The following is an 11,342-nucleotide window of genomic DNA, read 5'->3' as shown; positions in this document are numbered from 1 at the left end:
TTTTTTTTTTAAACAGGAAAAAAGAAAATCATTTATTTCAATATACATCGCATTTAAAACTATATAACAGTATTTGTTTGTTGAATATTTTACACAGCTCTTATCATGGAAATGTACTGGAGTTTTACAAAATAAGACCAAGCTCTGAAATAATAATAAGAGGATAACCCGCCCTTTAGTTACTGCATGATTCCTTGTGTTTCTGTCTTACATAAAAGTAACTATAGCTTCATATTTTTGTTCTTTATAAAAGAAAAAGCATACCTTTTCAAAGTGAGCTTATATGTTTTTTGATGAAAATAAGATTGATAGAACAGTAGTGACTGATCCTAAATATGTAATGCCTGAGAAACTGCTTTAAGTCAGAGCAGAGTGGACGTAATGGGACATTACGTCGCCCGCTCAAAGGTCCGTATTGGCCACTTCAGAGCATTCAGATGGACAAACTAACATGTCATAAGCATGGAAGATACGGTGTAAGCTGTCATTGCAGTGGAAGCAGATTTGAGAGCAGAAAGGAAGTCGGGAACAAACGATGCCAGTCCGGGAACAAAACATGTGCTCCTGCCCGACGGTACCACCAGAGCCGAAGGAGGAAATAATTTAGTGTAAACAAGTATCATCAGTACTCTGCTCTTCAGAAATGGCCTATAACTGTAATTTAAATAGCAAAGGGTTGTCTCTTAAGTGTGCAGGACCATTGCAATCAGTAGTCACTATATTGCACTAGAACATCTGTGAGGAAGAGAAAATCAATGGGTAATAATCGGCCTGTGTTCTGGTAGGCCAGCACCTGAGAAGGCCTCTGGTTCCAAACTAACGATGCACACTGTGGTGCTGAAGGGAGCACTGAGTGACGAGAGGTCAACTCTCCACTAGGGGGCCTTCAAGACCTGACAGTGATGACCAAGGGATCCCTTTTTTCCATCTCAGGGTGCAGCGGAGTCCCCAGAGAAAACCCAATATGCCGTGGTGCAAGAGTACAGCAATGGGCACAGCCCACTACCATGGAGAGGTGAACGGTCAGTCCTGTTGGAGTCTGGAGTCAATCCCACAAAGTGATACAGAAATACACATTCATTGCAATTAAAAGCATGAAGGAATCTCAATATAAAAGTTGTCAGTTTTTCCGTTCTGGTTTCTTGGGTCTGGTGGCCTGGTGAAGATTGCTTTCCAGTTCTGATGCGCAGCAACCGTTTACTGAAGAGATTTTAGTGTAATTATGACCAGAATCATCCGTATTTACATGGTGATCGTGACTTACATTCTTTAGAGTAATCCTTAAGTCCTGTGGGAGCTCGGGCACAAATGCAGGAAGCTCGCTAAAGCATAGGAAAATATGTCACAAGTCCTTTCATTTACACCTAAAGAAAAGAAAACAAACAAACAAACAAACATGGTGGCCTGTTCCAATCTTGTGATGCAAACTGTCGCAGAGGACTGCTGCACAATGCCAGTTCAAAATCCGTTCTTGCCTGCTCACCACCTCTCCCTTTTGTACCTCTGCAGTCAGACAGGCGTTTGTGAATCACTTGTGTTGGGTGGGTACAGAAAATCACTTTGATTCCCGCTGACACACCAGCATGTCTCAGAAACAGATCGAATCATCCCTCTGTGGCTTCCCGTCTGGACTTTCTGCTCCCTCATTTATAATGGCCTCATTCTGAAGCCATACAAGGTACAATCACGACCGTTAGGATTTACCAGAGCAGTGCTGCATTTGCTTTCTACATAGCCGTGGATCTGTCCGTTGCATATGCTCTTGTTGTGGCAGACTGTGTGCTTTCGGGGTCAGATGCCCGCCTTGTCACTGTAGAAGGGCGTGACGTGAAACATGTAGCAGTGTGTGCAAACCCTCACAGGCTTCACCTGGCCATAGCGAGGCAGTGGAGCCGAATGGGAGGAGCAGCGGGAACAGAAGATCTGAAATGACACAGGATGTGGCGTATTAGCATTCAATAGGATGAAACATCACTTTGATCAGCTACACATTGAAGTGAGAAGTCTGCCACCTGTGCACCTTCAGATAACAGACAGCGTACCTTCCCACAGCTCCTACAGTGATGCTTCCTGCGGATGACGGTGAAGGGAGCCTTGCAGGCGATGCAGGAGTTGCAGGCCTCATCGGGGACCCAGTCGGGAGGGTCTACATGGAACCAACAAGAAACAATAAACACAAACCAGACCTGTCACCAGCTGTACATTTGCTGAGGGAAGGCGAAAAGGAACGAGCTGACAATTCAACCAAACTCTGCGTTGGACTGTTTGTGGATTTGCTGACCTTCGAACTGGCCCTCCCTGGCCTTGGCTGCCAACTCCGATGAGGAAATGGTCTCCTGACACAGAGCACAGTCCTCCAGCACCGCACTGCGCAGAACAGGACCTGCTGAACACCACAAAAGAAGCGACTTAAACCAGTGTAGTGTGTGATTGATAGTAGTTTAAACCCTGTTGCAGAGCCATTGTTAGAGACAACACGGTGCGAAACCGCTGAGGCAGGTGAAAAGGCTTTACGCTGGTCAAGATGCGTTGTAATATGATGAGAAGTAGGTTTTTTACAACAGCTAAAGGAGGGAACGTTGCAATGTCTTATGTATAAAAATGTTTTTATGTAGTTTTCATCAATTAGTTTAACCTGCAATAACAGATGTTTTTTTTGGAGGAAGCCGGTCCTTCGTCTTCTTGTTTCTGGCCATGACGCGACTCCCGGAGGAAATATCAGCTCTTTAGCTCCAAGTTAAATCCATTTACAAACTGTCCCTGTATGGTGCTGAATAGATAGCCTTTCACTGAAAACAGCTGCATCAGAAACTATGAGGGAGCTGTGAGGGAACTAAAGTTGTTCGCCAGACAGCTGCACGATGAGCTGCAAGTGACTAGAAAGCTCCATAAAGCCACAGAAGAGCTGCAGATCCAGGTGATCACTCTCTGTAGGTTCATTACTATGATCACTTTTGTCATGTAACAGATTATTGTTATAAACATTCATATTTTAGCCACTTTAAAAACAATCACACAGACAAATATTAAATATCTATTTGCAAATTTTTATTTTGTTGAACTTGACTTCATTGATTTTAACTGTGCTGCAGCTACTAGAGGTGCAGCTCAGAGGGTCTATCTGATTCTACACATTCAATCAGGGCATCTTTTCTTTCAGAGCATCACATCAATGGAATTCAAAACCTATTGGGAAGTTTCCATCCTATTTTGTATTTCGGCAGCCTTTTACAGAAATAGTTTATTGACATTATAACTGATATCGTCCTCCTCCACCGATAACAAGACGATGCTCATTATGTATTTGTGTCTTTAAGTGTATGATGCTGTATTATTTAACTGGATGTAACTTCATCAACTGTATTGTACATGATTTTATAAAGATGTAGGTTGATTTAACGACGGCTCATACTGCATTAGAATTGTTCACATGGACGCTTAACAACATCAGGTGAAAGCTGCTGATGACAGTTAGCTTTTTGGCTAAACCAGGTGCATTTATGGTAATCTGAACGTTGAATAGTGTACATTGCCCCTTTTCAAATAAAAACACACGCTTTCTCATAGTTCCCTTGAACTGAGAAGGCACATTTGAATTCTGTGTTGGTTTTTTAAGTCCTAGTGTGCACCTAGGACACTTGTTTGTTTCGTATGTTTCCACACATTGATCAGCTTTGACTGACCCAACAATCAAACTGACTTTACTGATAGTTTTATCGTGTTGAGAATGTTATCAGCCAAACATCTAGCTAAGTAATAAGCATTACGATGGGTGAAGCAGGTTATACTGAAGTGGTTTAAAGAGTCATGTCAATTGAACACAAGCGGTTCTTGTTGTGAGTGATTTCATTTACTTATTTGTGCAGAATGTTGTGAAACCGCGTTTAAAACATTCCTTCTGCAGAGAAGCTGCAGTGCAGGCAGAGGTCAAGCTAATAAGCTAAGCTATGAAAGCATAGCTAAGCAAGCATTTATTTCATGCAGGCATGGAGGCTGCAGCACAAGCTGTCCAAGTTTAAAAGGCTGACTTTTAATGTTTTTTCTTTTTGCAAATGCATCACAAATAAAGAAACTGTCAGAATAGTGATCGATGAATGAAAGGATGTTCTGCTGCCCTTTCATCTTTACTGCTATAGGTAAAGTCAGCTAGGTGGAATAAATATTTAAATTCACTGTTCAAAGGCTATCAGCAACTTTTAAGGCTGAATGTTTAGTTAACCATTACATTTGTTGGCACTGGCTCTATGTTTTAATGACGACTGGATCTTCAATCGCCTAAAAAAATGTACATGAATTTTAACTGGATAATGTAAACTACAAATATTCTATTTTTTCTCTTGGAGAAAAAAAAGTGGCGCAGTTTTGTTCTGATGCGCTCCAGCAGCACTACATCTATGATCTATGTTGTATTAAGAAGGGAAATAGAACTTACTGTAACATATTTCAAATCTAAAAAATGTTCCTCACCTTTCTTTTGCTTATCATTGTCTCCCTGCTCACACTTGGTTGCCATGACTTCAAACAGAGTCTTGAGGATGCTGCGAAGGTCGCTAGCATAGTTCGTCTGCAGCTGGTCAGCAACACCTGCATCGCACAAAAACACAAACTGGATATGAGCCCGAGAGAGACGACGAGATGCGGGGAGAACGACTGAAAGGACGAGAGCCTTTACCTGATATGCAAACAAAGAGGCGGTGGATGAGGTCGCTGCTGCTGTGGAAACGCGATCGGATCTTGTTTCTGGCCGCCACCCTGGCATCATGCAGGGCCAGCTGGATCTCCTGGTGGTCCAGATCTTCTGATGTCCCCGAGCTGGGGGTCAGACTGCTGACAGGGCTGGAGGAAGTGATGAGAGGTCATTTTTTTCCTCATCTTTCGCAAAAATACATTCACAATTTACACATTTAAACTATATTTCATCAATAGTAGATTTCAACTTTGAACCGACATATTCACAGTCTACTCCCTATGTAATATCCCACCACTAGATACAGGCTGAGCAGTAAATGTATTCAAACCAATCTAATTAAATCTACAATCTAAGCCAGAGCGCAATGAATGCCGTCACCTGTAGCTCATACAGGTGTGACTGACACTTCAATCAGCTGGTACATCTGAACAAACACCCTGTACAAAGACTGCAAAATAACAAAGCTGCCTTTTTATCAATCATTCTAGGACTTTTTTTTTTTTAGTTACTATCAAAGCGAGAGCAGGAAGAAAGCACTCCCAAACACACGACGGCGACACACACTTTGATGGGTGATTAGTTACCTGGGAGTATATGCACTGCTCGACAGACTACATGTGGTGACCGACACACTCTCACAGTCACTGCCTGACACAGAGCTGAGAGGGGAGTTCTGAAAACTAAAGACAGCCAAATAAACAGAAACAAAAAAAAGAGATGATAATGGGTAAGAGTTAAATAAACACACAGGTATAACAACGAGGGGGAACATAAGTGTAAAATCATAAATAATGAAAGTAACAGAAAAATATTATGTGTGATGGAATAAGAAAAAACAAAACATAAATACAGTATCTGCATTTATGTTGTGTGGAGCTCATAGGTGCCCCACAGGAAACATGATGACAGATTGCCCCAACATAAACCACAAAGTTAGTGAAACTACAGCAAACCTGGAGCTTCTCCTGCTGTCTTCTTTGGTGTCCCTCTTCATATCTTTACTTTCTGGCTTATCTTTATCCACCTCTTTATCCCTCTGTTGGCTTCCACTAGTATGCTGCCTCCTCTCAGTCCTCAGCTGGTGGTTGCAGGGGGAGGCTCCATCCCCTCCGCTAGAGCTATAGTCCTGAGCGTGGTGGCCCAGCCCCGGAGTCACCACCAGGCACTTCTCACACAGCTGAGAGTTTGACTCCTCTTCCAGTGGCTCAGCAGAGCAGCGGGAAGAAGGGGGAGTCAGCTGGGCGATGTCGCCCTTACTGTGAGGTTCGTGACCACGTGGGGGCAGCCGGCAAGCAGAAGACTGGATGACGGTGCCGGGGGCCGGGGTCTTACAATGTTTGTCCAATCCCAGAGCGAGGCCTAATCCGAGTCCAGTGGTGTCCGTGGTGATGGCATCCTCGTGGCCATCCTCGCAGCTCCCACAGCAGACGCAGGAGTTTAGCAGGCAGTGAGTGGCCACCAGGGGGCCACAGGGCTCAATCTCAGAGGGTGTGGGCCGCGGCAACAGCAGCTTGTCCACAGCCAGCTCTGTCAAGCTGGGTGAGCGAGGGTTGAAGATGACTGTAGCGGACAGCTTCATCCCTCCCATTCGATGGGCGATGACCTCAGCCGTTTCAGACGCTGTCCCCTCCAAACCCATCTCCCACCCATTGGTGTAAGGCAGCGGCTCAGAACCAGGGCCAGCGGTGCACAGGGGGCGCTTAGCAGGGGGACAGTGTGTGTTCAGGCTGCGTGGCTGTGGGCAAGGCTGCTCTGATGTTGTCTCAGAGTACCAGCCGTTCCTAACGGAGTCTGGCCTCGGTCCAGGCTTGCGCTGCACAGGACGAGTGCACTCTTTGGAAGGAGAGGCGACATAATTACAAGCCTCTTTTGAGATGCTGGTGGTGCTATCTCCTGCTGCGTCCAGGTCCTCCATGAAGAAGACCCTGTCCTCCTCCTCTACATAGATGCCTGTCCTTCCCCGGCTCCCCAAGATCCTGCGTGGAGACGCCTCGGTGCTGGAAGCCCCACTGGAGCCTCCTGGCTCTCCTCTGTTAGGACGGTGAGCTGGGGACTGACCCTGGCTGGGGGGTGACAGCAGAGTGGACATCTCGTCTCCTACGCGGTACACCATCATGTTGAGCTGCTCCAGTTCCTCCTCATCGTACTGCATGGAGCAGGCCAGCTCAGCCTCCTCTGCCTCCTCACAGAGCAGGCCCTGCTCCTGCTCCTCCTCGCCCCTCTCAGTTTCCACCTCCTCCCAGCCTTTCTCTACTTCCGCCAGCTCCTCCTCCTGGCTGGGACAGACAAACAGAGCTAGTTGCTCCTCTTCCCCCTCACTCTCTCCTTTAGAGGTGTCATTAGCAGGGACAGAGGATGAGGGATTCTCTTGGACTGGTGCTGGTACGCCGTTCGTGGCCAGTCCCTGGCTTGTCGACAACTCCCCATCCTGAGAAATACACAGGTTCCTCTCCAGCGTAATCAACTCCTCTTCAGTCAGGGTCTGGAGCAGGTCTCTACAAACAAACATCACAGTTGAAGCATAGTGACAGAGGAAAATAGATAATTTTTATGATGTTTGATATTCATGGCCTGTACCTGATTTTCTTCAATAAAGTGCGAAAAGGCCTGAAGAGCTCAGACATGTCCTCTGATTTTCGGTCTAGGTTGAGAGGTCCCTCTGAATACACAACCAGCCCACTAAAAAAATGTTTAAAATTCTGTAAGAGGGTGTACGAGGGTGGGAAGGAGCAGGAAACAAAGAGGATGGTGGAAGGACAGGCAACACTTACCACACAATGGCTAGTCTGGGAATTGTAAACATCAGCGCGGGTTCATAGTCATCGATCATGTCCTGTGTGAGATAGCCCAGCTTCAGAGCCCTGAAACAACAGAGAGAGGAAACATGACAAAAAAAAAAATGTACCTCATCATCTCCATCTGTTATTTACATTCTAATAAATTCCAGACAAAGTCAGCAGTTGTGCGGCTTGTTTTGTTTTTGTCAGTGTGTAAATTCACCTCTCCACAGTCTCACAGAAGAGCACAATCACTTCCTGCTGTACGTAGTATTCTTTGGGAGACTTCACAGGCACCATGGCTGACACATAGCTGCCAGTGGAAGAAAAAGAAAGTAGAATTTAATGAGATTCCCAGTGTTCCAAAGTTTTTGGCAAACTTGGACAAAAAAAAAAACCTTGACTGGATGATAAATCTTATAGATACATAGATAATAATGTCTGGTTTACCTGAGTTCAAACTCAGCAAAAAGGCCGTCAAAATGTCGCAGTGCGTCCTTCATGCGGTCTGTGTACAGGTTGAGGTCTCTCAGGGCCTGATCCCTGGTGATGTTGCGCACCTCCTCCAGGCTGCGAGTGAGGTCCTTGGCCAGGGGTCTCATCGCTATACTTTCTATCTCCCTGTTCATGATGATGGAGCCTGCAGCCAAACACTGGATGACAACAAGCACATCATTAATTACCCCGTCCTGTATGGAGATTAAACTGAGACAATTATGTTTACAATGGCACATTTGACCATCAAGAATCAATGTAAAATTGACATTTGCTGGTACTTTTACGCTTGTTTACACCTTGAACAAAGCTGTTTTCTTCCAGAATGATGCAGGAGGGAATACACTACCTCAGCCCCAAACCACAACTGCCCCGCCAAGTTGTCATGACGAATCTCCTCAGGGAACTTGACACAAAAGTCTCTGTTGGCCCGGTCGTTGGGGATACATTCATCCATGATCTGACTGATGATGTTCAACACATTGTCCTGCAGATGAACACGAGAGTGACAGAAACCAAAATTGAACAAACTAGTCGGAGGCATAAACATGAGTGAGTGAAAGTCTGTTTGTCGAAAAGTGATTTTCTCAGTGTTTCACTAATGTTGGTCAATAATCCGGGCTTAAACATTTGTCACCCCTTCAAGAGGCCCATTGTATTACAGTGCTTGAAGACCATTGATTAGGAAGAGAATGAAAACAATTTGACGAGTACACGAGACCATTACGGCCCTCGCAGCTACATTCTCCTTCAATAAAAACAGGGAACTAAAGCCCGTAATTCCGGCAGTGAAAATGCAGTGTCACACACAACAAGAGCTGATCAAGAGCTTATGTGCCGCTGGCATGTACAACAGCCATAACAATGACTTACAATGAGCCTTTCACTCAACCGCAGCTGCACTGTGCACTGTAATCTTGTCAGGCACAGCACTGCGTCTTTCTCTGCTCACCCCGAGGAGAAAGATTAAAAAGCTTTGAGAGGGAGAGCTTAACCACTGATTCCTTTATGGCGATGTGTCTTGGCCCGGTCTAAGTAACACCCCACTGTCTGTGAGCGTCTCCCAGCAGGGGATACCAGTGATAACCTTCACTTTCTGTTGGCTTCAAATCATCCAGGGGTAGCGACTCTGGCATGATACCGGTCCGTCTGGCTGGCTGACAAAAGACTGGCTTCTATCCCTTTTCTCAACTTGTCCCTCACTTTTTTCACCGTCCATCTCTGACCGTTCTGTTCCTGTATATGCCAACCAACTCAGGCTTTGTCCATCTCACACACACACACACACACACACACACACACACACACACACACACACAGTGGCTCGCCCGCTCCAGCAGGCCACACTGTAAGAACAGCCGTGCCAACATAATATGAGCAGCATGCCAGCAACCCCCACAGAGGTCCATGAATAAGAGCTGATAGTTGCAGTGGCAGGTTCAAGCACAACATTCTGGCTTGACTGTACTTGCCTTCTATTCTTGGGGCCTCAGGGCTGTGGGGGTATCATGCTGCTTTATTCATTGCCCAAAACCCTTGAGGCCTCTGAGGCACGCCACTCTGAGAAGCCTCCTCTCTGAACTTAAAAGTGTCTAGAAATGAGCTGTTAAACATTTTCATTGCAGCTCGTAGGGGGAGAAAATCAGAGATTAATTTGGGTTCCAGAAGCAGTCAAACAAGCGCTCCTCATTTTAAAGTGCTGAAAAAGCTCCGCCTGATGGAGAATGAAACACCAAAGAAAAACAAGGTGACACCTCGGCAGAAGGAAGGATGGAGGGGGAAGAGACAGAACAGTCGGGGATCAAGTGATGACCTTATTAAGTAGTTCTCCCTGTGTGCCCTGTCGGTGGGGGGCAGGCTGAGGCACAACAGGCCAGATGAGAACCTCCTTCACTCCCTCCAGATCTCCCAGCATGACGCGGCATGGCAGCCATCACTCATGAATGGCATCACCCGCTAAGCTCCTCTAAGCCCTGACCTCGCACGGCCCTGAAACAATAACCTGCATCGCCACATACGATAACTCACCTCCCTATAGATTCAATCTGATTACAGATATATACAGGTGGTTAGAAAGACACCAGTTCTTAGCACAGTTTGTTCAACAAAAGCTGCGATTATGAAACGTCTCCTTTTAAAGAGGCCACTCTCCGAACCATTTACTAATGGGCCACATGACAAACAGCTCAGCGTTATCAGAGCAAAGATGAGTGTGTCCGCCGACTGCTTCCAAACAAAGTCTTCTTATCTCACCTTATCAGCAAAACTGCTTCATAAAGGAACCGAGCCAAGCAGTGTTTGGTAAGGCAGTAGTCCTATCACCACGCCTGTATCCGGAAAAGGATAATAAGGCCGTTGTCTATTTTTAGTTTTGAGGCCAATCCAAGGTCCAGCCAGGTGATAATGTGAATGAAATGAATCTATAATAAACATACATAATCATGGCTGAGGGGTTACTTTACCTCAATCCCCGGCTCGCTCCACTATTTTATGTTTTATTTAAACAGAATGAATGAAATATAAGCACTAAGTTAAGCATGCTGACACGTAGTCTGAGGGAAAAGAAAGGCAGGGAAGGGTGATGACTGTGAGTTAGTTCATCGTATTGACCTGACAGGATCGGAACTGATTGACCAGCAGGGTACATCTCTGAGGGTCCTTCCTGCCGTCGAGGCTGTCCAGCTCAGTGGCCACCTGGTTAAGCTCTTCATCAGCGTAATAGAATTGGGCCAGGAGCTGAGGGTCTGTCCTCTGTACACAAGGAAACACAAGGAGGTCACGTTAGTGCTGCACAGCTGTAGAAACAATACAATAAATGCAAAGAATGTCTTAGAAAAAGGTTAAAAAATACAATTAATGAGATAATTTAGTACTGAATTTGAAAATAGTGCATCTGCTCTGTGTAATTTGTTTGTTTATGACACAAGTTGCCTTAACAAGACTTTATATTTTTCTTCCTAAAGCTGAAGATTTTCTGCCCTTAGATAAGCATGTTTACTCGTCTTATTTTACTATTCTGGCTGTAAAAACCATAAAGATAGAAATCATTACAAGCATATCTTCTGAGATACCGCTACGGTGGCTCAATGTTATTTGGCTCATTACTAAACAGCATAAGCAAGTCATCAAATTCAACATAACCCCGAATACATTTAATTTAGTGAACCTGACGTCACAGCAAAATAAGTTGCACACAAGGACTGAGTGTCCTCACTGTTTGTCAAGCGGTGGACGCAAATAGAGCTCGTACAGCTGAGAAATCATCAGGCCTAATCTTATATGTCAAAGCTGCACAATATTTACAGAAGGAATTACGGAACATCAGACCAAACAACATTTTTATTTGACCCTAAACAGAGCACAGGCGAGGTTAATCCAGG

General features: G+C 45.2%; 1 protein-coding gene across 2 annotated transcripts in view; it reads right to left on the bottom strand.

Annotated features, from left to right (window-relative positions):
- Nucleotides 1-11,342, bottom strand: part of zfyve28 (zinc finger, FYVE domain containing 28) — a 26,193-nt gene continuing 14,851 nt past the window's right edge. Inside the window, exons 2-14 of one of the 2 annotated variants that reach the window (XM_008283716.1) lie at nt 10,573-10,713; nt 8,312-8,449; nt 7,918-8,120; nt 7,691-7,780; nt 7,462-7,551; nt 7,268-7,369; nt 5,644-7,185; nt 5,275-5,370; nt 4,673-4,836; nt 4,468-4,584; nt 2,282-2,386; nt 2,043-2,146; nt 1-1,923 (exon numbers count right to left, since the gene is read on the bottom strand). In XM_008283716.1, the coding sequence (XP_008281938.1) occupies nt 1,792-1,923; nt 2,043-2,146; nt 2,282-2,386; nt 4,468-4,584; nt 4,673-4,836; nt 5,275-5,370; nt 5,644-7,185; nt 7,268-7,369; nt 7,462-7,551; nt 7,691-7,780; nt 7,918-8,120; nt 8,312-8,449; nt 10,573-10,713 (3,024 nt within the window). In that variant the 3' untranslated portion in view covers nt 1-1,791. The remainder of the gene's footprint in view (nt 1,924-2,042; nt 2,147-2,281; nt 2,387-4,467; nt 4,585-4,672; nt 4,837-5,274; nt 5,371-5,643; nt 7,186-7,267; nt 7,370-7,461; nt 7,552-7,690; nt 7,781-7,917; nt 8,121-8,311; nt 8,450-10,572; nt 10,714-11,342) is intronic. The other variant, XM_008283726.1, reaches the window with a different exon arrangement.

The sequence above is a fragment of the Stegastes partitus genome, unplaced genomic scaffold, assembly GCF_000690725.1.
Source record: "Stegastes partitus isolate 25-593 unplaced genomic scaffold, Stegastes_partitus-1.0.2 Scaffold8, whole genome shotgun sequence".
Lineage (NCBI taxonomy): Eukaryota > Metazoa > Chordata > Actinopteri > Pomacentridae > Stegastes > Stegastes partitus.
This window is presented reverse-complemented; position numbering and strand designations above follow the sequence as displayed.